This window comes from Zingiber officinale, unplaced genomic scaffold (genome assembly GCF_018446385.1).
Source record: "Zingiber officinale cultivar Zhangliang unplaced genomic scaffold, Zo_v1.1 ctg192, whole genome shotgun sequence".
Taxonomy (NCBI): Eukaryota; Viridiplantae; Streptophyta; class Magnoliopsida; order Zingiberales; family Zingiberaceae; genus Zingiber; species Zingiber officinale.
Genome location: NW_024589877.1, coordinates 73,069 through 100,008, shown reverse-complemented (window position 1 = coordinate 100,008; position 26,940 = coordinate 73,069). Strand labels below are relative to the sequence as shown.

The 26,940-nt window shown below is 48.7% G+C and overlaps 1 protein-coding gene across 4 annotated transcripts in view; it reads right to left on the bottom strand.

Moving 5' to 3' along the window:
- Positions 1-2,951: 2,951 nt before the first annotated feature.
- LOC122036683 (ethylene-responsive transcription factor CRF1-like) overlaps positions 2,952-26,940 on the bottom strand; it is a 52,161-nt gene continuing 28,172 nt past the window's right edge. For 2 of the 4 annotated variants that reach the window (XR_006127419.1, XR_006127420.1), the window contains one exon: positions 19,481-19,763. Coding sequence is in view for 2 of the 4 variants with exons in the window: in XM_042596083.1 (XP_042452017.1) it covers positions 3,080-3,841 (762 nt within the window). In the remaining 2 variants the exon portion in view is untranslated. Of the gene's footprint in view, positions 3,913-4,000; positions 4,322-19,480; positions 19,764-26,940 lie in introns of those variants that run through there. The other 2 variants (XM_042596083.1, XM_042596082.1) reach the window with 2 other exon arrangements.

The window sequence follows — 26,940 nt, the reverse complement described above, 5'->3', positions numbered from 1 at the left end:
CCCGGCCTCTCGTCCATACTGGGGTCATGGACTTGAGGGGTGGGCGGGAGTGACCATCCGTGCATACGCTACTTTTTGATATACCTGCTTATGCTGTTTATGCTTACTTATGCAGTTCTGTTATCACATACCTGTTATATATGCTGTTTATTCTTCGTCGGCGCCGCTCCGGTTAGTACGCTAGCACTGCCACTGCGTAGTCCTGTGCTCCGCCCACGTTGCCCGGATGTTCCCCTCACCCGTACGCCGGGAGTCGCACATTGTGGCCCTCGTGCTCCCCCCGCCCTACTTTCCGGAGAGCACGTGCACTGTACCAATCGATCTCCCCCTTGCCCCAGGACGCACACACGACTTGTTTGCACCGTTGCCTGTTCGGTCGTCTTCTGCGCTGCTCGAGCAGCCGTTCGTCGTGCAGCTGCCGCCGCATATTCCTGCCGTACATGGAGTCGAAGCAGATAGTCGCCCTCCCATATCTATTGTCATGTAAAAGGAGGAGAGAAACAACCCCTGCCAAGCAACTGTGATCGTTGGCCCTTGCCGTAAGCGTCCAATGGTGACAGGTCATATGTTCCCCTTGGATAGTTCAAGTTTTATCATATCGTTTTTTGGGGGTGCTAACCTTGATTTTTAGTTCTAAGATTGAAACTCAGAGCTATTATTAGAGGTGGCAGTCACTCGTCGGTTAGTTAATTGAGATAAGCTCTTCCTCTTGTTTTGTTGTTGTCAATCTCTCTAATGGTAGTGGGTTTGGGTGTGTAGATGTGTAGAGGCAGTTGAGGATATAGAAGAGGAAATACTATCCTGATGACATCATATTGGATTGATGATATTATGACGATTTTATTAGTTTGCATTTCATTAGAAGAGGAAATCACAGATTGAGGTTTACATTGTTTTAATTTGGAGTTTTGAACAATGTTGTATCTTCGAGGTGACTTGTTAATATAATGGAGTAGGATATCATAGAGAGTTATATTATTGTGATGTCTCAGTGGTAGTAAGCTTGTTGATCTATCTACTTAGAGTATTTTATTGTAGTTGTATTCGTATACCTATTTGTTCCTTGTATTGTTGATTTTTGATAATTTGCATATATGAAAGATCATATGATGTGTGTTTATGCAATTATGTAGTGGTAACATATTATATCTTTTATCATAGTTTAGTTTATCTATATCGTTATCTGCACACAATATTATGTATGATGATTTTTGTGGTTGGTTCAATATGATATTGATTTAAGTGTTCAGCATGTAGTGATGTAGACTAATTAGGTTGTTTTTGGATGAATAGAGTAATGCAATTATTTATTGCCATGAGAGTTGATATATACTTATGAGAGTAGGTAGTTAGATTCATAGTCCTAGGTTAAGACATGGTGGTTATAGAACATAACCTAACATAACACTTAATATTCTACTTGTGGACGAGGGTTTTTGATGGATGATGATGGTTAAGGATACGCCTACAAGAAATGTTGATTTTAGCGTGATAAGGGTATTAGGCTGATTTGATTGTGCAATGACCAGCCTTAGGTTGATCTTTTTATCCAATTACTGCTATTACAATTATTGTTAAATATATCTTGCTTCTAATGATGTTAATTGGTTTGATTTTCCTGAAATTCAGTTAGCTGCTATGTGCTTTGTTTTGTAATGTCAATTGTTACATTTTCTGATTCTAGAATCTTGTAATTATTTTGCACATATATATTTGACTTAGCACTATGCTAGTACTATGCACGGGCACTTGAAACTTATAAATTCATGAAAATTGAACTTTTTTTCATTCATTTGGCTGATCTTTACTCCCTAATATCAATGTGCCTGATATTTTTTTTACTGTATAATTGTAGTGAAACAAAATCATTCAAGTGATGATAAAAAAAAGAGGGATTCTGCACTCCAGAGAATGATTACATTGTCTAAGGGAATCTCTCTGATGCACCTATGTGTTTCCCTCATTCTATGCATTATTGTTTTCTTGCATGATCTACATTTTTTGTTCCTCTTGTTTTAAATTTTGTTGGATTACTTTTTATTCTGCATGTGATCCATAAGTTTGCCCATTGATGAACATAGATTGATGATGAGCTATCTCCTGCATTTGCACTGAGCTTTTTTTTTGTGTTTTCATAACTCGTTGACATTAGAAAGATGATCAAGGTGTGGTATGATTTGGTATTGCTGCCATTTAATTTTCAATCAATGTTATTATCTTCACTTTCTCCTCAAGTTTCTTTCTCTATTTTTTTATTTTGTATTTACTACCAAACTTTCAAAATTATTGCTTATTACTGAATTCTCGGCATTTTTATTCTGGTATTTGTATAAGCCTGATGATTTTTTTTAAGAATGGATATCCGAAGATGATCTTTGTTGAAGTCTGATTAATTTTGGACTCCAGAGGCCAACTCTGTGGATTTTCTTTAGCATATGAAGGCTTTCATGGTGTCTTCTTTAAAAATGCATTTGTTGAGGTCTGATTAATTTTCTTCGCAAGCTATGATAGCACGCAGTATCTTTTCATACAATTGTTTGATCGAAAGTGTCTTTGACAAAGTTTGCAACTTGTGCTTTTCAATAATCTGTAGCTATCTAAATTGTATTTTTGATCACATTGTATGTTCTTTAATCTAGATTAATGTGCTCTGCAGCCACATAGTAATGGTTTCGACAATCATCTATGTCAATCAAAACACTTATGGTTCATTTGGAAGAATCATTTTGATGTAATCTGATTCTATCTATGTCCCTTATATCAATCTTTGAAATATCAAAATGCATTTTGATGCCATCTCCTAAAGCTCGTTTTTTGCTTTCTTAATTTAACAAAGTAGCAAGAATCTTAACCATTGCGCATAGAGATGAGTTCCTCTCATACGAACGTACACAAGATATTACTGCCAATCAAATGAAGCAGAGATCTCTGAACAAAAAATTAGAGATTCGTCACTCGAACAATTATTAGGCCGGGGAAAAACCCAATAAGTGTTTTTGATATGTAACATTTAGTATATTTACTAAAAAAGAACCACAAAATTTAGGACGAACATATATATATATATATATATTCATACCTAGAAGCTCAACTTGGTCAGTGCTTCAAGGCTGGGGAGCTCACCGTCGTCGAAGTCGCCTATGTCGGGAATGTCATAAGAAATGCTATCATTTAATTTATCAGTCGTGAAGAAAGGCTCCAATTCCATCCACAATGACTCGTGTAACAGCCGAGCCACTGAATTCCCGTTCTCCGACTTTGCCTCGGCAGCCACATCCTGGGCTTGGTCGGAGACTACCTCGAGGACCGACGAAGGAGAGGCTGGCAAGCTACTGTCGCCGGAAGCAGTGACAGCGGCCAGCGCCTTCTTCTCAGCCTGGAGAAAGCAAGCCGCTGCATCGTATGCCCTGGCGGCGTCCTCTGCAGTGTCGAAGGTACCGAGCCAGACGCGCACCCGGCGGATGGGGTCGCGTATCTCGGCCGCCCATTTCCCCCACTGCCGCTGCCGCACTCCCTTATGCCGGCGGTTAACAGCGCAACCGTCCGGGGTGCGGGACGTGTCCTTGGCCTTACGTGGGGCTCTACGTGTAACCGCTTTCCTGGAGTTCTTCCCCCAAGCAGTCTCCTCAAACGGAGAAGACAATGAAGGGCAGATTGGCAGCGGGATCTCGATCGCCGCCTTCCGGCGGCAGCCCACGGTGGCGATCTGTGCCTTCTCGTCGCCGCTCGACTCGGTCAGATCCAGGTCATCGTAGATCACGCGGAGTCTTCTGGAGGTGGGCTTGTCCTTGCTCAAAACCTTTGCTCGGCACTTCCCCAGCCTCTCTTTCAGGTCTATCATCACCCTTCGCGAGCCTCCTCATCCACCAAAACCGCTTCGAGAATCTTCCTCGTCCTCTTAGATCTCTCGGCCTGCGATTGGAAAGACACGCAGCTTAAACCCGCCCGTCGAGAGACGAAGCTTAAACCCGGAAAAGTAACGCGTTCGTTGTATTTATACCAGGCGAGAAATTGGGGGAAAAAAGAGACGCGAGTCATTAAACGGCACCCGTCGGCGGTTTAAGAAAGAGGAAACAGAATAATAAATAATGACATAAATCTGCGATTAATAGGTAGATTATAACAGCAGTTAAGGAAATATGTGTGGATCTTTATGGAAACAAATACGTTGATTTGCCAGCCAAGGTCTCCTTTGTCAATCTGTAATAGGACATATATATCCATCTTTGAATTAAAGTATATAGAAAACCGACGAATTAGGGTGTTTTGTTTGGAAAAAGAAAATCTCACTTTTCAGGAAAATTAATGGCAGCTGAGTTTTTCAGGAATTATATATATATATATATATATATATATAATTTTGGGTGGGGGAGTTGATAGGAGAAAAGTAAATTAGCTAAATAATTTACAAAACACTTTTAATTATTAGAATTATAAAAAATATATTTAAAAAAAATTAAAGAATGTCTCATTGAATTTTTCAATACTATAGTAATGATTATAAACAATTTATTATAAAATGAATTATGATAAATTATTTTTTAATTAAGTTTGTCAAAAAAATATTATATATAGAATAATAATGAAGTTATTTTTTTAAAAAAAATCTTATACAATTTCATTCGTATGAAGTCTGAATGTATACAATTTCAAATATATATTTTAGGGAGTAAAATAGAATAAAAATTATATATATATATATATATATATATATATATATATATATATATATATATATATATATATATATATATATATATATATATCATTTGTTTTTTAATGCATGAAATTGATATTATTTATCAACTAAATATGAAAATAAAAATTCTATTCAATATTTTATTTAGAAATGAAACTAATTATTTATTCTAATTAAAAAAATCGATGGTACCCATCCTTTTACATTTCCGGCTGCCTCTTCAATTTTTTCAACAGCCTCTTCAATTTCTCCGGCGGCAATTAGAAATTGACAACATACGATAAATCTGCCAATCTTGGACGAAGCTTAAACTTAAAAACTAAGGCAGAGTAATTGTTAGAAATGTAAAGATGAATACGTTCATCCCTAATATCCGCCAATTTATCCCAAAATTAATACAGAAAAGATTGTTGGATATTGGGGTCTAAATAGACCAATACGATTGTGAGGAGGAAAAATCGGAAGCCATCAATTGTTGAAAGTCGTAATTGACTTCAAAATTGAAATCTACGTTTCGCGTAGATAGATTTAGACTATTAATTTGCTCAAAACCGATTAAGGGTGAATGAAAAATTAATGTTCAAAGTCGGCCCAAAATAACGTTGGTTATTCATTAAGGAAATGCAAGGGAGAATAGTCCCACATCGGAAATTTCCGATGTGCATTCCTTACTTATTAATGATGTTGAGTTATTGGAGTTAACTCAGAAAAGTACCAGGTACTCTCTGCTCAGGGGCGAGCAGGTGCTCGCACCTGTGAGCCCGCCACCAGCCACGTGCGCAATGGGCGCTTTGTAGGCGCACTTTGCATGTCGCGAGGAGTTTAAATTTATGCTCCAGGTGACATTGCAGTGCCTACATGGCACTCGGGTAACGTGTCAGGCTAGTACCTGACATGGCAGTGGCAAAGGGAGATGACTGGACAGTTGGTTGGGCGAACGGATGGCAGCCGTTGATCAACGTTGATCAAAGAAGTATGGTGGATCGCTTGTGATGCGATCTAGAGCGTTGGATCACAATGAGTCACGATCTGACGGCTTGGGATGAGACATGATCTGAAGCATCGGATCAATGGATCCAGATCCGATGGCTGATAGATCTGAGGGTCACAACTCTTAGATCTGATGGATGAGATTAAAGGGGCTATGTGAAGGGTTATAACTCTTCAGTCCGGACGGCCCAGATTAATCCACCCAAAGGTCACACCCCTCCCTAAAGCCTCTTCCTTCTGTATAAATAGAACCCTCCAGATTGGAATCAAATAACTCAACTTAATCTTCTCTTCCTCAAGTATTCACTCACTCATCTTGTGCATTCAAGAGTCCAAGAAGCCTGCGAGAAGGTTCGCTGGTCTCGGAAGTCGGAGTGCTACGATTCCGAGACGATTGTCGTCGTTGTATCTTGGGAACGAATTGTAACAATCTGTTAAGCACCGTAGCGGAGCAATATCGTTTACGGAGATAGTGTCGAACACTAGCCTCGACGATCAGTTTGCATACTCCGGAATTTACCGGAAACAACAAAGATAAATAAAAATAATTGAGAAGGCACGGGTGGAGTGGAAAAACAACACAATTGTGTATTTATACTAGGGAGAGCTCAACATAATAGGAAAATCAGCTCACGTAGGTTAAACGGTACAGTCAACGGTAAGAAAAAAAAAATCGTCAGTGGTTAAATGACGATGCTCTTATTATTTTTTAGAAGAAAATAAAAAAAAAAACTGAATCAAATTTTTAAATTTGAACAGTTTGATCGATTTATTCGAACTTTTACTCAGCCCTAAATTTTTTAACAATCAATATGAAATCACGGTGAATTATGGGAAATCACTTATCTTCTCTCTGTTAGGATCTTATGCACTTCTAATATTGCTTTACTTGCTGAAAAGCTTCGGCATCATCGTAAAAGCTTTTTAGCGGTGTCAATATTGTAGAACTTCCCTAATCTGAAATTATTTGCAATCAATGATATCAGAGAACTATAGTAGAAAGCCTTATGAATTGGCATACTGATATCTTTTTTGTCGCCGAATTTTGTGTGAATTTTTGCCAACTTATATCTATTTACAACTCTAAAACTTAAGAGACGCTTATAGTTAGAGGCCTTATGAACTACACACCGATGCCTATCTTTTTTTTTTTTTTTCTTGGCAAATTCTTTGTGCAACTCGGCTAACTTACCCTATTTATATATATCGGCCGTGCTTCATAAGCATTTTCTTAAAGTACATTCTGGACCTAAACTATTGATCTGCATTATGTTTTTGTTTTTACACATACAAGTTGACATGATGTATTGAGATAGTATTGCACTTTTGCAAAATCATTATCTGTATTTTGTTATATATATATATATATATATATATATATATATATATATATATATATATATATATATATGATGTATTGAGATAGTATTGCACTTTTGCAAAATCATTATCTGTATTTTGTTATATATATATATATATATATATATATATATATATATATATATATATATATATATATATATTATGGGCCCAAAGGGAATTATGAAAAAGAAGAGGGTCATTTTGGTCTTTTTTAAGTGTGAAGGGTTTTGGTGTTTATGCGCTACTGTTCATTGTGCGGAGAAAATGAGTCACTGCTCTTCTCCCCTTCTCTCCCTCTCATGTGCCTCTCCTCGCCGACGCCGACCGTTTCTCCTCTCCCCCTCCCTCTCTGGTCATTCGCCGAGGTAGCAGCCGGAGTCATTCACCTGGAGGAGCATCGTGCCTCCTTCTCCTGTGAGAAACCGCAGCTCTCTCACGTCGGCACCGCCACCGCCTCACGCCCACGCACAAGGATGGTTCGCAGCATCGACACTACCGCCGTAGACGAAGGGGCGCACCTCCTCCTCTTCTTTGTCGCCGGGGCCTCTCACGCAACCCTTGTCTCGAATGCCGCCGCCGCAAATGCCTTGGGCGTCTCTCGTCGTCTCGCCGGAGGCTAGTTTTCTTCTGCCACGAAGGCACGCCTCTGCTCGCGCCTCCCGCTGCCGACGTCGCCTCCATCACTCCACAGGGCACGCCGCTTCACCGCCCAGCGTGGCTCGCCGCATTTCCTCGCTCCATGATGATGCCAAGGCCGAACACACACTGCCTTCTCTCTAGGCGTCGTCGGTAGCTCCGATCAGTCGCCAACTGACCACTTCAGAGCAAGACCAGTCTCGATCTGCATCTGATTCCCATCATCGCAGCCGACCTTTGAGCCACAGCAGTGCCCCATCGTCGTAGACAACCCTCGATCTGCGCTGTCATACACTTCCGACGTCGATCCGATATTCTATCCATGTCGGCGCACGCTGGTTCGACACTTGAGCCACCGCCGATCCGGCCTTCGGGCCACTACTATTGCACTCTGCCACCATGATCTATGTTCTGCCCCGTGTGCTGTGTTCCAGCCATCGAGCCGTTGTGTTTCGGGTTGTGAGTTACGGGTATTACCCGGCCTGCGTGTCGTGTTTCGGTCAATGAGCCGCTGGGGTATGTCGGCCTAGGTACCGTTGTCATATTTCGGTCTACATGCCGCCTTTTAGATCCATGCTACACCCGACTCCATGTTGTTGCCCCCAGATCCGGCTTCTCAGCTGACTCACACGCATCTACCCTTCAGGGCCGCGACGACTCAATCAGCATCGTGACCAGCTCACCGATCCATCCGAGGACGCCTCCCCCCCCAGGCCAGGGTACATCACTGTACTCATTCTGTATTTATTTCGTTGTTCTACTATTATTCGACTGCTTATATATTCGTGGGACCCTCCTCAAGCATTGGGGTACCAAGGACTGAGGCAACCCGATCGATGACTACAAGTACTGTTGACCAGAGGCCCTATGATGACTTAGTCAACATAAAAGACAGCTCATCATTCGGGTCATAGAGATGCAGCCAACATTCCAACCACGTCATTCCGGCAGTTCCGTCTTCTCAGATTTCCAACAAGATCAAAATACACACACACACACACACACACATATATATATTGATCCGGCGGTAAGAACAGGGGACTCCCGTTCTGGGGGGGTCAACGCCACGTGGAAGTCAAAGGGCTAGGTGGCCAACTGGATAAGGGTGGGTCGACCGCCCGGACGACCCACCGGTGGCTAAATGATGGCAAAAGGTGCCCCGGCTGGAGTCGGGGTTCCGACGCTCGCTGAACAGGATCATAGGGCCAAGCGGATGGCACGCTCGGGCGAAGACATAAGGTAGCATACTGCGAACAGTCCCCACATAGCACATTATCGAGGATCTCCCAAGCATACTAGTGCATATGGAAGGCCGGACGTGATGTGAGTGCCGACCGGCCGGACGCCCCGACATGGAGTAGGGAGAGAAGGACAAGGAACATCTTTTGACAGCTGTCATGCTCTAGGACTAGGCCGTACTCCAAATCTTATGACAGGGGGTTCTGCTGTCCCATCGAAGACGTGCTCAGACTGTAGCAGTATGGGGTCAGGTAAGCTCACTGACAGACCTTTACTGGGGTATGAGCTGAGGACACGTGTACACCTCGGTATGTGTGCACCCGCTTCTCCATAGCCCTATATAAAGGCTCATATCCTTCGCCGGAGGTACGCATTGTACGATTCTTGGAGCCACTTTCTTGTTGAGCTTTGCCTGACTTGAGCGTCGGAGGGTCGCCGCCGGGAACCCTTCCCGGCCCGACTTCTGTGCAGGTTCGCCGGAGGACCGTACTCGGGGAGCGCCACGTGCCCAGCGTCCGTTGATTCAGCTTTCGGACAAGATCAATTTGGCGCCGTCTGTGGGAACGCTCCTGCATCCGATCGGAAACAATGGACGAAGCTGGACGACCGCACTCGGTGATGCTCTCCACAGAGGAGCTCGATGCTTTGATCGAGACAAGAGCCGCCAAGCTCATGGAACAGAGACAAAAGTCACAAGCCGAGCGGGCGGAGCAGCAAGCGACATCAGCATCAGGCGGCCGAGCGGAAGCACCGCAGGCCACAGTTGCATTCCATTGGGCCCTATTTCGCACCCCTGAAGCCGCAGCAACTAATCGAGATCGGGGATCTTCTTCGAATGAAATGCCAAGACGAGACGACAAAAAAGGGAAAGCCCCCCGAACGGACGCATCGCCCGAGCGAATCAATCGCCAATTTTCATAGGCTATTCTACGAGATGCTCTGCCCAAGCACTATGTGCCTCCGACGATCGGCGAATACAATGGAACCACCAATCCAGATGACCATTTGGGTAAGTTTGATAACACGGCAACCCTGCATCAATACACAGATGGGGTGAAGTGTCGGGTTTTCCTCACCACCCTCTCTGGATCGGCTCAACGGTGGTTTCGGAGACTGCCGGACGGATCCATGTCAAGTTTCAAAGACTTCCGAACGGCTTTCCTCCACCACTTCGTAAGCAGCCGGCGCTATCAAAAAACCAGTGTTAGTCTGTTTGCCATCAAACAGGAAGCCCCCGAATCGCTCCGAGCCTACATCCAGCGGTTCAACAAAGTGGCCATGGATATTCCAACGGCCACCTCGGAGACCATGATGAATGCCTTCACACAAGGCCTCGTGGATGAGGATTTCTTCCGATCACTCATTCGGAAGCCGCCCCGAGACTACGACCACATGCTACACCGGGCCAACGAATACATCAACGTGGAAGAAGCCCAAGCAGCCCGGAAAAAAGAAACTCCAACCGAGCGGGCTCCCCCTACCGAGCGAAAGCAGCACGCCGCTCATCAGCCACCTAGAGGACCGAGGGCCGAAGCAATCCGCTCCCCCCATGCTAGGTCCCACGTGCAAGAGGTAGCTGCCGCTCGGCCCAAGCCAAAGAAGAAATGGACCCCAATGTTCTGCTCCTTCCACCGGACGGATACGCACAACACAAGAGATTGTCGAAGTCTTCCCTTGATCGCTCATCCCGTTCCCCAGAGTGGCAGTCGTCGATCGCCATCAGCCGACAGGCAACAGAGGCCTCGTGAAGCCGATCGGATGCAAGTTGACAGGCGACAACAACAGACTCCCGAGCGGCATCGCTCTCCGAGGCGGGAGAATCTCTGGATGTCTAGAGAACGACCCCGACAGTCCGCTCGGGAGGAAGAAAATAGAAGTAATACTTCCCGAGGCGAGATCAACATTATTGCTGGCGGGCCGACCGGAGCGACTCTAACCGAGCAAGGAAGGCGAGCGTCCGGCAACTCCAGATCCATGCGGTCGGCTGCAGCCAGGAACGGGCAAGTGGACCCGAAATCAGTTTCAGGCCCAGGGACTTGGAAGGAGTTGAAGTCCCCCACGGCGACGCTCTTCTCATCAAAGCGGTAATACCCAATTACACTATTCACCACGTTTTTATTGACACAGGAAGCTTGGTCAATATCATATTCAAAAAGGCATTCGATCAACTGCAAATTGATCGAGCCGAGCTGCTGCCCATGACAACCCCCCTTTACGGGTTTACGGGCAATGAAGTTCAGCCGGTCGGACAGATCCGGATGGCCATATCGCTGGGAGAGGAGCCGCTCAGAAGGACGCGTACTGCAAACTTTGTCGTGGTGGATTCTCCGTCGGCATACAACGTCATATTGGGGCGACCAACTCTCAGTGAATTCCGAGCGGCCGTTTCCACCTTCCACCAGAAGATCAAGTTCCCCGTCGAGGACAAAGTGGGAGAAGTACGAGGGGATCAACTGGCAGCTCGGCGATGTTACGTCGAGATGGTCCGAGCAGAAGCAAATGCCGCTCGGAAAACGCCCCGGATCGAGGTGAACGCTATCACGGAAAAGCCACCCTCTTTGATTTATGAAGAAAAAGAGGAAGTGCAAATTCACCCGACCCGATAGGAGGCCACGACATTCATCGCGTCCGATCTGGAGGCGAACTAGAAGGAGGAAGTGATCCAATGCCTCCAGAGAAATGGGCGACGCATGAGCTGCCCGGAATTTCACCAAGTATAGCGCAGCATGAGCTCCATGTCCGACCGGATGCTCGGCCGGTGAAGCAGAGAAAGAGGAATTTCAGCGCCGAACAGAATGTCATCATCCGAGCGGAAGACAGTCGAGCTCCGACGTTAAATATCGAGAGACGAGCCGACGTCTATAAATAATCCGAGCGGAAGACCGTCGAGCTCCGACGTTAAATATCGAGAGACGAGCCGGCGTCTATAAATCATCTGAGCGGAAGACCGTCGAGCTCCGACGTTAAATATCGAGAGACGAGCCGGCGTCTATAAATCATCCGAGAGGAAGACCGTCGAGCTCCGACGTTAAATATCGAGAGACGAGCCGACGTCTATAAATCATCTGAGCGGAAGACCGTCGAACTTCGACGTTAAATATCGAGAGACGAGCCGGCGTCTATAAATCATCCGAGCGGAAGACCGTCGAGCTTCGACGTTAAATATCGAGAGACGAGCCGGCGTCTATAAATCATCCGAGCGGAAGACCGTCGAGCTCCGACGTTAAATATCGAGAGACGAGCCGGCGTCTATAAATCATCCGAGCGGAAGACCGTCGAGCTCCGACGTTAAATATCGAGAGACGAGCCGGCGTCTATAAATAATCGGAGCGGAAAACCGTCGAGCTCCGACGTTAAATATCGAGAGACGAGCCGGCGTCTATAAATCATCCGAGCGGAAGACCGTCGAGCTCCGACGTTAAATATCGAGAGACGAGCCGACGTCTATAAATCATCGGGGAAAACCGTCGAGCTCGACGTTAAATATCGAGAGACGAGCCGCGTCTATAAATCATCCGAGGAGCCGAGCTCCGACGTTAAATATCGAGAGACGAGCCGGCGTCTATAAATCATCCGAGCGGAAGACCGTCGAGCTCCGACGTTAAATATCGAGAGACGAGCCGGCGTCTATAAATCATCCGAGCGGAAGACCGTCGAGCTCCGACGTTAAATATCGAGAGACGAGCTGGCGTCTATAAATCATCCGAGCGGAAGAGGCCAATAAAAAGGACTGCAAGTGTCCAACTCGCCGTCAATATCGTTCGACCGTCTCTACGTTCCTCTCGGTTCAGAACCCGAGTGATCTCTGCTATCAAAGCGGAATATTACATATATAGCCGAGCGGAAGGGCAACGCCAAATACTTCGTAAAAAACCCCTTTCGAATACCAGAGGTGTGATAATAGGCGAGCGGGCAACACGTATTAACTAGCAAAAGGACAAAGTACGCGAAAGGAAAACATTGCATTAAGATTAAAACTTTAGGCCGAGCGGCCTAAGTACAAAAAAAGATCATTTTTTGGCCTAGCGGCCTAACTACATATAAAGACGTCTACTCAATGTAATCATAAAGGTCCTTGGGGATTGATCCGGTTGTAAGAACAGGGGCCCCCCATCCGGTGGGGTCAACGCCACGTGTAAGTCAAAGTGGGAGGTGGCTGGGCGGCGAGGGGCGGGTTCGACCGGTCGGGCGGCCGGTCGGTGTCCAGTTGATGGTTAAAGTTATGGGTCAGGTAAGCTCACTGACAAGCCCTTACTGGGGTATGGGCCGCGGACACGTGTACACCTCGGTATGTGTACACTCGCTTCTCCGCTGCCCTATATAAATGCCCTCATCCTTCGCCGGAGGGACGCGTTCTAATATTTGGAGAGCCACTTTTTCACTGCTTGCTTGCCTGACTTGAGCGTGGGAGGGTCGTCGTCGGGGACCCCTTCCCGGCCCGACTTCTGTGCAGGTCCGCCGGAGCGCCGTCCGACCGGCCGAGGATCTACGTCAACTGTCAGGAGAGCGCCACGTGCCCAGCGTCCGTTGGTTCAGCGATTCGGACAGGATCAATTTGGCGCCGTCTGTGGGAACGCTCCTGCATCTGAGCGGAAACGATGGACGAGGCTGGACGACAGCATACGGTGACGCTTTCCACGGAGGAACTCGACGCTCTAATTGAGTTGAGGGCCGCTAAGCTCGTCGAAAAGAAACAGAAAGCACCAGCCGAGCGGGCAGAGCAGCAAGCAACATCAGCATCAGGAGGCCGAGCAGAAGCACCTCAGGCCACCGTTGCATTCCCTCGGGCCCTATTCCGCACTCCTGAAGCCGTAGCAACTAATCGGGATCGGGGATCTTCTTCGGATGAAAGGCCAAGACGAGACGACAGAAAAGGGAAAGCCCCCCGAGCGGATACATCGCCCGAGCGAATTAATCGCCAGTTCTCAGAAGCCATCTTGAAGGATCCTTTGCCAATGCACTACGTGCCCCCGACGATCGGCGAATACAATGGGACTACCGATCCAGATGATCATCTGGGTAAATTCGACAACACTGCTACCCTTCACCAATATACGGATGGGGTGAAGTGTCGAGTTTTTCTAACCACCCTCTCTGGATCGGCTCAACGATGATTTCGGAGGCTGCCAGATGGATCCATCACAAACTTCAAGGATTTTCGAACGGCCTTCCTCTATCATTTTGCAAGCAGTAGGCGTTATCAGAAGACGAGTGTCAGCTTGTTCGCCATCAAGCAAGAGCCAAGAGAGCCGCTCAGAGCTTATATCCAGCGGTTCAACCGAGTGGCCATGGATATTCCAACGGCCACCTCGGAGACCATGATGAATGCCTTCACACAAGGCCTAGTGGATGGGGATTTTTTCCGATTGCTCATTCGAAAGCCGCCCCGAGACTACGACCATATGCTACACCGAGCCAACGAGTACATCAATGTGGAGGAAGCCCAAGCAGCCCGAAAAAAAGAAACTCCAACCGAGCGGGCTCCTCTTGCCGAGCGGAAGCAGCATGCTGCTCACCCACCCAGAGGACCAAGAGCCGAAGCAATCCGCTCCCCCCATGCCAGGTCCCAAGTGCAAGAGGTAGCTGCCGCCCGGCCCAAGCCAAAGAAGAAATGGACCCCGATGTTCTGCTCCTTCCACCGGACGGATACGCACAACACAAGAGATTGTCGAAGTCTTCCCTTGATTGCTCAACCCGTTCCCCGGAATGGTGGTCGACGATCTCCCTCATCCGATAGGCGACAGAGAACTCATGAAGCCGATCGGACTCAAATTGACAGGCGAAAACAACAGACTCCCGATCGGCATCGCTCTCCAAGGCGTGAGAATCGCCGAATGTCTAGAGAACGGTCTCGACCGTCCGCTCGAGAAGAAGAAAATAGAAGTAACACTTCCCGAGGTGAGATCAACATCATTGCTGGCGGACCGACCGGAGGTGACTCTAACCGAGCAAGAAAGGCGAGCGTCCGACAGCTCCAGATCCATGCGGTCGGCTGCAGTCAGGAACGGGCGAGCGGACCAGAAATTAGTTTCGGACCCAGGGACTTGGAAGGAGTTGAAGTCCCCCATGACGACGCCCTTCTCATCAAAGCGGTAATAGCCAACTACACTATTCACCGCGTTTTTATTGACACAGGGAGCTCAGTCAATATCATATTCAAGAAAGCATTCGATCAACTGCAAATTGATCGAGTCGAGCTGCTGCCCATGACAACCCCCCTTTACGGGTTTACGGGTAATGAAGTTTAGCCGGTTGGATAGATCCGTCTGGCCATATCTCTGGGAGTGGAGCCGCTCAGAAGGACGCGCACAGCAAACTTCGTCGTGGTGGACTCTCCGTCGGCATACAACGTCATATTGGGGCGACCTGCTCTCAGCGAATTCCGAGCGGCCGTCTCCACCTTCCACCAGAAGATCAAGTTCCCCGTGGATGACAAAGCGGGAGAAGTACGGGGGAGATCAACTGGTCGCTCGGCGATGCTACATAGAGATGGTCCGAGCAGAAGCCAATTCCGCTCGGAAGACGCCTCGGATCGAGGTAAACGCCATCACTGAAAAGCCTCCCTCTTTAGTTTACGAAGAAAAAGAGGAAGTGCAGATACACCCGACCCGATCGGAGGCCACGACCTTCATCGCGTCCGATCTGGAGGCGAATCAGAAAGAGGAGGTGATCCAATGTCTCCGAAGAAACCATAATGTCTTCGTCTGGTCGACACATGAACTGCCCGGAATTTCACCAAGTATAGCACAGCATAAGCTCCACGTCCGACCGGATGCTCGGCCTGTAAAGCAAAGAAAAAGGGACTTCAGCGCCGAGCAGAATGTCATCATCCGGGCGGAAGTTGAGAAGCTTCTGGAGGCCGACCATATACGCGAGGTGCAGTTCCCGAGCTGGTTGGCTAACGTAGTATTAGTCTCCAAGCCAGGCAACAAGTGGAGAGTGTGCATAGATTTTCGGGATCTCAACAAAGCTTGCCCGAAAGATTTTTATCCTTTGCCCCGGATAGATCAGTTGGTGGACTCTACGGCCGGCTGCGAATTAATATGTATGCTTGACGCTTACCAAGGCTATCATCAAGTGCCGCTCGCTCGGGAAGATCAAGAAAAAGTTAGGTTCGTTACAGCCGACGGCACCTATTGCTATAAGGTGATGCCGTTCGGATTGAAGAACACGGGAGCCACGTATTAACGCTTGATGAACAAAGTGTTCAGAGAGCAGATCGGGCGGAATCTAGAAGTATACATGGACGACATTCTCATCAAATCCGTTCGAGCGGCCGACCTCTTGGAAGACATGAAGGAGACTTTCCGAACACTGAGGAGGTATGACGTTAAACTAAATCCCCAGAAGTGTCTATTCGGAGCAAAAGGAGGACGCTTCCTAGGTTACATAGTGACCGAGCGGGGTATTGAAGCAAATCCCAGCAAGGTGAAAGCTCTACAAGACATGCCGCCTCCAAGTAATTTGAGGGAAGTGCAGCGTTTGACCGGTCGGATAACTGCCCTGTCTAGGTTCATCTCCAAAACCGCCGACCGGAGACTGCCTTTCTTTAAAATCTTGCGCAAAGCCGCCAAGTTTCAATGGGACGAAGAATGCGATCAGGCGTTCGAAGATCTGAAGACATATTTGAATTCTCTTCTGATACTAGCCAAGTCAGCTGCGGGTGAGCCACTTTGTATCTACTTATCTTCTACTGAACAAGCCGTCGGCTCAGCATTAGTAAGGCCGAGCGGAGAAGAGCCAGTGTATTTTCTGAGCCATATTTTAAAAGATGCTGAATCTCGCTACACCGGGCTCGAGAAACTTGCTTTCGCTTTGGTCCTCGCCGCTCGGCGCCTCCGTCCTTATTTCTTGGCTCATACTATCATCGTCCGGACGAATAGCCCGTTGGGAAGAGTGCTGTTGAATCCCGAAGCGTCCGGACGGCTCATCAAATGGACAACCGAGTTGAGCGAGTTCGACATTCAATACCAGCCTCGGTCGGCGATAAAAGCGCAGTCCTTGGTGGATTTTGTCACCGAGGTACAAAGACCAGAGCCCGAAGCCATGTGGAAGGTATTTGTAAATGGATCCTCCACTCGGCTCGGGAGCGGTATTGGTGTCTTATTGCTGTCTCCCCAAGAAGAGAAGATGCACTTATCCGTCAGGCTGGATTATATAGCTACGAATAATGAGGCAGAATATGAAGCCCTTATAGCTGGCTTACAGGCCGCCCGGCATGTAGGGGCCGGACGGGTAACGCTCCATTCAGACTCCCAACTGGTCGCTCAGCAGCTCACAGGTACTTTTGAAATCAACAACGCTCGACTCAAGCTTTATGCTCAAGCCTTCGAGAAACTTAGAGCCGACTTCAGAGAAGTTATTATCCAGAAGATACCCCGAGCGGAGAACCAAGCGGCTGATGAGTTAGCCAAACTTGCAAGCTCAATAACGTCGATCGCCATCCAGCAGCCAATTGAACAAGTATCTTTGGTGGCGCACGTCGACCGGATGGAGGGCCTCACGTTGCCGAGTGACTGGAGGACACCCATCACGGAGTTTTTGCGCTTGGGCGCCACCCCGTCCGACCGGAATGAAGCCGAGCTGTTAAGGAGGAGAGCCGGTCGGTTCACACTCATTGGTGATCAGCTCTATAAGAAGGCTTTCTCTCGGCCGCTGTTGAAATGCGTGAGCTCGGAAGACTCGGATTACATCCTCCAAGAAGTGCATCAAGGATCGTGTGGTGGGCATCCGGGCGGACGATCACTAGCTAAGAAGATCCTGCTGGCCGGATACTTCTGGCCAACCTTACAAGCAGACGCCGCTCGGACCGTGTCGACGTGCCTATCCTGCCAGAAGTATCACAATGTCTCCCATCGACCGGCGGAGGAAATGAAGGCGTCAACGGTCTCATGTCCGTTTGATCAGTGGGGAATGGATATTGTGGGTCCATTCCCTATGGCGACCGGGCAGCGGAAATTTTTACTTGTGGCAGTTGATTATTTTTCCAAGTGGGTGGAGGCCGAGTCGCTAGCCAAGATTACCGAGCAGATGGTCAAGAAGTTCATCTGGCAGAACATCATCTGTCGGTTCGGCATCCCTCGTCGACTTATTTCCGACAACGGGCGGAAGTTCACAGGAAAATTGCTCGAAGATTGGTGCAAAAGCTTCGGCATTGAGCAACACTTCACATCTGTGGCCTATCCCCAAAGCAAAGGTCAAGCCGAAGTAGCCAATCGGGAAATTGTTCGTATTCTACGCGCTCAGCTCGACCATTTGGGAGGAAGTTGGGTGGATGAAGTGCCGGGCAACGGCGCCAAAATTTGATGTCAGCCATTTTCATGTCACTTGGCACATCAAATTAATTAAGATTGAAACTCATTAAAATTAATACAAGCGTTGTAGCAACGAGTCCCGAGTCGTATTTTTTTCCAAGGTTTACTAGCAAAATATATGTGTGAGCAGAGACAAGAAAGATCAACCTCATTCAAACATGATTCTACTCCATCCTTTCAAGTACACACAAAACAGAGGTAACATTCATCATCTCAAATTAAGTATCTACAATCAAATTCATTCACAGCACAAACAAATTCGGATCCAAGCATCATTGAAGTTTTTGAATTAAAACTACCCCTAACTTGTGAATTGATACATGGAATTAAAACTAGAATTCAAGCTAAGTTATCAGCTAACTACTGGTTAGAATTTAGAAGTTCAAAGAAAATCAGGATCTCAATTAGAAATCAGAAATGGGGTTTGCAAAGCAGTAATTAACAAATTCAGAATTGAAAGAAACAAGTTAAACAGAATTTAATTGCAGAAATGTGATCTAAAGGGACAAAGCTATAACTACTCAGTTCAGATTTAAAAGAAACAAGGAATCCGATGACAAAATCTGAAGAAACAAAAATGCAGAAATAATAAATTGCAGAATTTGAATCTAAACCATCTCTACTCAAATCTACTCTTCTAATGAGTCTTTCCTTGCCGTCACACAAGGAACATGAATGAAGAAGCTCTCAAACACTTAACTCAGTTCAGAATTCCCCAACACCGAAGAAAATCTTCCCGGAAAAGCTGGTGAAGAATGAATCTGCCAAGCTCGAAATTCTGCAGATCTGAAGAATGCAACCTCTGAATCGATGCTCTCTGATGGAGGGCGAGCCACTGTCACCAAGGAATTCCTCCGATGATGGCTGAAGCAGAGGAAACTCACGGACAGATCTGAGCTCCGGAGAGATGTTCGCCGGCGCGTGCAGATGATTAAGACTTGGAAGCCAACGGATGGAAGCTCCAACACCAATGAGACTCACTGAGAAGTAGATATGGAAGAGGATGGTGGTCGGAATCCACTGGAAATCTCGCGGGATGCGGCGCTGTGCGAGGAGGAGTCGACGAAGAAGAACACTGTAGCTTCTCATATTTAAATCAGATCTGGATCTGAACGGACGACTATGATTAATTCGGAGCTAAATCAACGGTGAAAGTCATCCAAATTCCTATCCGAAGGTACTGATGTTGATCTAGGGTCTGGATCTACCCTCCCGTAGGTCGGATCGATCAGATCATCACTGGATGGCCCAGATCCGCCTAGTCTTCAATGAACGGCCCAGATTAATTCGGCTTGATCAATGGCTATATGAACTCAGATCTGGATCAAAACTTCTGGATCTTCATCAATGGCTCAGATCTATTCCCCATTAATTTGGATCGGCCAGATATTCAACGGATAGTCCAGATCTCTTCTATTCTTGATGAACGGCCCAAATCAACCCAAAGCTTGATCTTCTCGTTTAAATTCCGATCCGAGCCCAATTTCAGTCCAAATAGATCCAAATCCAAGATCCTTTGATGCCTACAAAATAAGAATCAAATATTAGCATCAAATAACACCAAAAATAATATAATTTGCAATTAAGTCCAAAATCTATGCAATACACAAAAATGTGATGTAACCATGATTTAAATTATGAAATCAACATCAAACCATGTATATATGAATCAAAATAATGCAGTAAAATCATGGTTATCAGCGTCCTATGGGACATCCGAACGACTCCAAAGGAAGGAACGGGCGTCACGTCTTTTCATCTGGTATATGGCGGCGAAGCGGTGATTCCCGTCGAAGTCGGTGTCGAATCTGTCCGGATCCAGAGTTACGATGATGGCAACGTCGAGCGGAGGAACATGGACCTGGATTTGGTTGATGAAGAGAGAGCCAAGGCGTCCGTCCGGCTGATGGCGTACCGCCAACGGATGAAGCAAAACTACAACAGACGCGTAATCCCCAGATTGTTCTAGGTCGGTGACCTTGTCTGGAAGAAAGTCAAGCCGGTCGGCGACGTTGGCAAGCTGGAAGCTCCCTGGGCGGGCCCCTTCAAGGTTATCGAAAAGCTCCGCTCGGGCGCTTACTATTTGGAGGATGAAGACGGACGACAGCTGGATCGGCCATGGAGTGCAAATCATCTCCAGCCTTATCGTGCCGGATGAAAGGTGCACTGGTGTAACTCATTTTTGTGTATATTCTAGTCGCCCATGTCCATGTAATGCAGGAAGCAGAAATGAATTAAAAGGATGGCTAGTGTGTTTGCCGAGCGTCTGTGTTAAGGATCGCCCAAGACCGTCGAGCTCCGACGTTAAATATCGAGAGACGAGCCGGCGTTTATAAACCCTCCGAGCGGAAGACCGTCGAGCTCCGACGTTAAATATCGAGGCAGCCGGCCTATAAACCTTCAAGCGGAAGACCGCCGAGCTCAGGCGTTAAATATCGAGAGGCAGGGTCTATAAACCCTCCGGCGGAAGACCGTCGAGCTCAGGCGTTAAAAATCGAGAGAGGCGCCGTTATAAACCTCCGAGCGGAAGACCGTCGAGCTTCGACATTAAATATCGAGAGTCCGGCGTCTATAAACCCTCCGAGCGGAGACCGCCGAGCTCGACGTTAAATATCGAGAGACAGTGGCGTCTATAAACCCTCTGAGGGGAAGACCGTCGAGCTCAGGCGTTAAATATCGAGAGGCGAGCCGACGTCTATAAACCCTCTGGCGGAGGCGCCGAGCAGCGTTAAAATCGAGAGGCGAGCTGCGTCTATAAACCCTCCGGCGGAAAACCGTCGAGCTCGGCGTTAAATAGAGACGAGCTGGCGTCTATAAACCTTCCGAGCGGAAGACCGTCGAGCTCAGCGTTAAATATCGAGAGAGGCGTCTATAAACCCTCCGGCGGAAGACCGTCGAGCTCGGCGTTAAAAATCGAGAGGCGAGGCGGCGTCTATAAACCTCCGAGCGGCCCGAGCTTCGACGTTAAATATCGAGAGACGAGCCGGCGTCTATAAACCCTCCGAGCGGAAGACCGTCGAGCTCCGACGTTAAATATCGAGAGACGAGCCAGCGTCTATAAACCTTCAGAGCGGAAGACCGTCGAGCTTCGACGTTAAATATCGAGAGACGAGCCGGCGTCTATAAACCCTCCGAGCGGAAGACCGTCGAGCTCCGACGTTAAAAATCGAGAGACGAGCCGGCGTCTGTAAACTCGCCGAGCGGAATATGCCAATTAAAAGAATGCAACTGCCCCAGAAATTGACCTCCAATAGTGTTAGATCATCTCTACGTTCCGCTCGGCCCAGCACCTAAAGGTACTCGACCGACGTCAAAGCGGAATATTTAGAAATATTACGTATTAAGCCGAGCGGAAGGGCAACGCCAAATACTTGGTAACCTTTCCAATACCCGAGAGGTGATAATAGGGAAGCGGGCAACATACATATTCACTAGCAAAAAGACAGTACGTGAAAGAAAAGCGTTGCATTAAGATTAAAACTTTAGGCCGAGCGGCCTAAGTACAAAAAAAGATCCATTTTTAGCCGAGCGGCCTAATTACATATAGAGACAGTCTACTCAATGTAGTCATAAAGGTCCTTGGGGATACTTTCCAAGAGCACCACTTGATCGCCGGCCGGAATAGTAGTGGACTCCGGAAGAAGACCCTTAGACTTCATATAAGTGGTGGTGGCGGTTATAGCCAAGTCGAAGGCTGTGTACATCCGCTCGCAGATTTTCTCCGAGAATTCAGGCGAGCGGATGTAGCTCTGTCTTAGGGCAGCGACCCGACTCGGCTCGGCCTCTTGATATTCTTTGAGAGCCACCTGGGAGGCAGTAAGGGCCTCATTCAGATTTTGAAGCTTTTCCGCGTCGGCCGAGCGGCCCGCCTTCTCTCTATCAAGCTGCTCCATCAGCTCCTTTACCTTCAGCTCCAGGCCCCGAGCCTCCACGTTCTTTTTCTCCAGATCGGAGATGGCCGTATTTTTCCGAGTGGTGGCCAGGGTTAATTTTGTGTCAAGCGACTTGACTTGTCGCTCGGACTCGGCCAGGGCATGAGCCTGATCGGCCGCCTTCCTCTGCTCGGCCTCCAGCAGATCCTGAGCCTTCTTCAGCTCCTTCTGCAGCTCGGAGTAAGACGAGCCTTGAGAGCCGGACGGACCGCACGCCGCCTTCAGTTGCCTTAACTCCTCATCCACCAGGACTAAACGATTGGAGACTGCAATCTCCTCCACCCATCTCTGGCAAAAGAAAATTAAAGTTATTAGTGGCCGATCCGAAACAATGTGTACAAAACTTCGAAGAAAGAGGACTTACCCCCGTGGCCTCCTGCATGTGGCTATTGGCCAAGTTCCGAAGGGGGATCAGCGCGACGCGCGCCCGAGCGTCGGCCCACATCTCAGCTAGGGGCCCCTTTAAGGTGATGGTATGCTCGGGCACGGTCGGGCGGTCGGCCTCTGGTAGCAGCTCTTCAGTCGGGAGATAAGAGAGATTCGTACAGTGCGGCCATGGCCGGGGGTCGTCCGACTGGCAGTCGGAAGGGGATCAGAAGCCGGCGCAGAAAACTGAGAATGAATGGTTGAGCGCTAGACTGAGTGACGAGCGGGCGGAAGGGTGCTAACCGGAGTAGCCTCAATTGGAACAGCCGGCTCGTCCCATTCGGAAGGTGTCCGGTCGGACGAAATGGCTTCGACCTCTGGCGCCTTGCCCCTAGCAGTCGCAGTGACCCGCTCGGATGGTTGGACCGCGGAGGTAGCCGAGCCGACCGCAGGGGAGTCTCCACTCGGCGTCTCTTTGGTAGAGGTTGCTCCTCCTCCCGAGCGGAACCTTCCTCGGGGACAGTTGGTTCCCCAGTGGGGGTGGCTCCGCTGGCCACGCTTTGTTGAGAATCTGGAGCGGCCGACTCATCCTGAGTCCCGCTTTCCCCTTCATGGGATCCGACCGGCTGGATACCCAGCATTTCCATTTCTTTGGCCGCCGTGGCTTCCAGCGCCGCCGCCTTTCTTTTCAGAATGCCGGCCATTGCCGACTCCATGACGATGTCCGCTGCAAAGGAAAGGAGAGAAATCAGTTAGCAATCAAAATAAAGGACCAAGTAAAATGCTTACCAAAGCCGCTCGGAAGGGGAGTCCGCATTGGACTCAGGCCGAAAATGTACATCACTCCTTCATGAAGAAGCTTATTGATGTCAAGCCGCAGACCGGCTAGCATATTTGCCGCATAGAGGTAGTTCGGTCGAGTCTTGAATTTCTTCAGCTCGGGAGTGGGGGGCAAGCCGACCTGCCACTTGGTCGGGAAGTTGGCCTGATCGGGCATACAGATGTAGAAAAAATAATCCTTCCAATGTTTATTGGAAGTGGGTAGTTTATTGAAGAAGACTAAGCCGGGCCGAGCTTGGAACATGAAGGTGCCCGGCTCGGCTTGCTTGGGGTAATAGAAATAAAAGAGGACCTCCGGTCGGAGAGGGATGTTGTGAATCTTGAACAAAACAACAACACCACAGAGTAGACGAAAGGTGTTGGGTACCAGACTGTCGAGCGACACACCGAAAAAATTACAAACGTCTATGATGAACGGATGTACAGGGAAACGCAGACCGGCGGTAAACTGGTCGCGGAAGACACAGAAAGCTCCGCGCGGCGGCCGGTGCGGCCGGGCGGAAGGACCAGCTAAAAGAAGTTCAAAATCTTCGGGGATTTCAAAATTATCGGTTAGAATGTCAAAGTCACGTTGATCAAATCGTGATTGCATGGTGGTGTACCAAGGACCAAGGGACTGGTCTTCGGGATGGGAAGAGCTAGCCATGGGCCGATCGGAAGAAATCAAAAAAGCAAAAGGCAGGAGAAAAACAACGAGCAAAAAGAGGTTTCAAGGATTGAAACTGGGGAGACAAATACGGAGTAAACACCGGAAGCAAGAAAGAAAAGGTGTAAAGCCTTACTGCGGGGAAAAAGGATCGAGGAAGAGGCCCCGGAAAGTGTCGGAGAACAGAAACGGTATTGCCGGAGCTCCAAGCGCTGGGGGCAGGGGTTGAAATCGCGAAAGCAAGTGAGGGGAATGGTAGAGAGTGAAGATTTTATATGGCGGGGGCCGGGCGGCCTCCGCCGTTGGATCCATGTCACGGGAGTCAAAGTGCACATCGCGTCGTCCATTTCGAACCGCCTCGATCCCATCAAAGCCCCACGCCGCCTCCACCGTACGATGACGACAGTGCACCACGTGGCATTCAGCCATTCGAGGCATTTATGTATTTAGACTTATGAAGGATCTTAACCTTTTTAGGAGATCAAAGAAGGTTGTGGATTGGTGACCTTGTAGTCCTGGAGACATGCAGAAAGAGTTGGACAAAGTGAGTAAGGTGGTAGTCCAGTCAGTCAGACTAATCGCCTCCTTCGACTAGACTTGAAGGGGAGGCAAGTGATCCGGTTGTAAGAACAGGGGCCCCCATCCGGTGGGGTCAACGCCACGTGTAAGTCAAAGTGGCAGGTGGCCGGGCGGCGAGGGGCGGGTTTGACCGGCCGAGCGCCCGACCGGTGTCCAGTTGATGGTTAAAGGCGTCTCGTCGAAAGTCAGGGTTCCGGCGCTCAGCAGACGAGATCGCAGAGTCGATCGGATTGCACGCTCGACCAAAACGATTTGGTAGCATACTGCTAATAGTCTCCACAAAGCACGTGATTGAGAACCTCCCTAAGTAAACCACCGCATACGTCCGGCCGGATGTCGCGGAAGCTGGCCGTCCGGACTCTCTCCGGGGAGTAAAGGCAAAAGGACAAGTGACATCTTTTCCTGACAACGGGTATGTTCCATGTGTAGGCCATACTTCAAATCTTATGACAGGGGGTTCCGCTGTCCGATCGAGGACATGCTTGGACTGTAGCAGTATGGGTCAGGTAAGCTCACGGACAAGCCCTTACTGGGGTATGGCCGTATGGGCCGCGGACACGTGTACACCTCGGTATGTGTACACTCGCTTCTCCGCTGCCCTATATAAAGGCCCTCATCCTTCGCCGGAGGGACGCGTTCTAATATTTGGAGAGCCACTTTTTCACTGCTTGCTTGCCTGACTTGAGCGTCGGAGGGTCGTCGCCGGGGACCCCTTCTCGGCCTGACTTCTGTGCAGGTCCGCCGGAGCGCCGTCCGACTGGTCGAGGATCTACGTCAACTGCCAGGAGAGCGCCACGTGCCCAGCGTCCGTTGGTTCAGCGATTCGGACAGGATCAGGGATGTTTTCCAGGAGCGCCACTTGATCGCCGGCCGAAATAGTAGTGGACTCCGGAAGAAGACCCTTAGACTTCAGATACGTAGTAGTGGCGGTCATAACCAAGTCGAAAGCTGTGTACATCCGCTCGCAGACTTTCTCCGAGAATTCAGGTGATCGGATGTAGCTCTGTCTTAAGGTAGCGATCCGACTCGGCTCGGCCTCTTGATATTCTTTGAGGGCCGCCTGGGACGCAGTAAGGGAATCCTTCAGATTTTGAAGATTGTCCGCGTCGGCCGAACGACCCGCCCTCTCTCTATCAAGCTGCTCCATCAGCTCCTTTACCTTCAGCTCCAGGCCCCGAGCCTCCACGTTCTTCTTCTCCAAGTCGGAAATGGCCGTGTTTTTTCGAGTGGTGGCCAAGGTTATTTTTGTGTCGAGCGACTTGACTTGTCGCTCGGACTCGGACTCGGCCAAGGCATGGGCCTGATCGGCCGTCTTTTTCTGCTCGACCGCCAACAAATCTTGAGCTTTCTTCAGCTCCTTTTGCACCTCAGAATAGGAGGGGCCTTTAGAGCCGGACGGACCGACGGCCGCCTTCAGTTGCCTTAGTTCTTCATCTACCAAGGCCAGGCGGTTGGAGACAGCAATCTCCTCCACCCATCTCTGACAAAAGAAATAAGAAGTTGTTATTAGCCGATCGGAAGGAATGCATACAAAACTCAAAAAAGAGAAAATAAACTTACCCCCGTGGCCTGCTGCATATGGCTATTGGCCAAATTTCGGAGGGGGATGAGCGCGACGCGTGCCCGAGCATCGACCCACATCTCAGCTAGTGGACCCTTTAAAGTGATGGTATGCTCGGGCGCTGTTGGTTGGTCAGCCTCTGGCAGCAGTTCTTCCGTTGGAAGATGAAGAGTGACTCGTATTGTACGGCCATGACCTGGGGTCGTCCGAGCGGCTTCCGGAAGAGGATCAGAGGCCGGCGCCGAAAACTGAGAGTGGATGGTTGAACGCCTGACTGGTTGAGGGGGCGGAAGGGTGCTGACCGAAATAGCCTCAATAGGGGCCTCCGGTTCGTCCCATTCCGAAGGAGTCCGATCGGGCGAAATGGCTTCGATCTCCGGAGCCTTTCCCCGAGCACTTGCAGTGGCTCGGGCGGAGGGTTGAACAGCAGATGTGGCTGAGCGGACTGGAGTCTCCACTCAGCGCCTTTTCGGATGAGGCTGCTCTTCTTCTGGAACTGAGTCGTCACCCCGAGCGGAGGGCTCCTGGCTGAGGGTTGCCCCAGGCGCTGGCTCTGGGAGAGAAGCCTGAGCGGCCGACTCCCCAGCATGTGTTTCGCTCTCTTCTTCGTGCGAGCCGACCGGCTGGATGTCGAGCGCCTCCATTTCCTTTGTTGTCGCGGCTTCGAGCGCCGCCGCTTTTCTCTTCAAAATGCCGGCCATTACCGACTCCATGACGATGTCCGCTGCATAGGAAAGAAGAGAAATCAGTTAGCAATCAAAGTATATGCCCAAGTT